General features: G+C 48.1%; 1 protein-coding gene across 1 annotated transcript in view; it reads left to right on the top strand.

Annotated features, from left to right (window-relative positions):
* The window catches only part of LOC119581886 (ileal sodium/bile acid cotransporter-like), a 26,095-nt gene that overhangs the window by 2,419 nt on the left and 23,443 nt on the right, over positions 1 to 233 (top strand). Inside the window, exon 4 of the mRNA XM_037930046.1 lies at positions 20 to 196. Coding sequence (XP_037785974.1) covers positions 20 to 196 — 177 coding nt within the window. The remainder of the gene's footprint in view (positions 1 to 19; positions 197 to 233) is intronic.

Genomic DNA, 233 nt, shown 5'->3' on the forward strand with positions numbered 1-233 from the left:
ATTTCGCGTCCCTCTGCAGGTCCAGCGCGCAGACAAACTTCACGACCAGATCTTCACAGCAGCCATGATAATTCTAGTGGGCATCGCTTATATCAACATGGGATGTGCCATTGACTTGGAAATCATTAAAAGGACACTGAAGAGGCCTGTGGCACCGGCTATAGGCCTAGCATCGCAGTATTTATTTATGCCTCTGGTAAGTGCGTTCTACTTTTTTTTTTGGGGGGGGGGAA

The sequence above is a fragment of the Penaeus monodon genome, chromosome 15, assembly GCF_015228065.2.
Source record: "Penaeus monodon isolate SGIC_2016 chromosome 15, NSTDA_Pmon_1, whole genome shotgun sequence".
Taxonomy (NCBI): Eukaryota; Metazoa; Arthropoda; class Malacostraca; order Decapoda; family Penaeidae; genus Penaeus; species Penaeus monodon.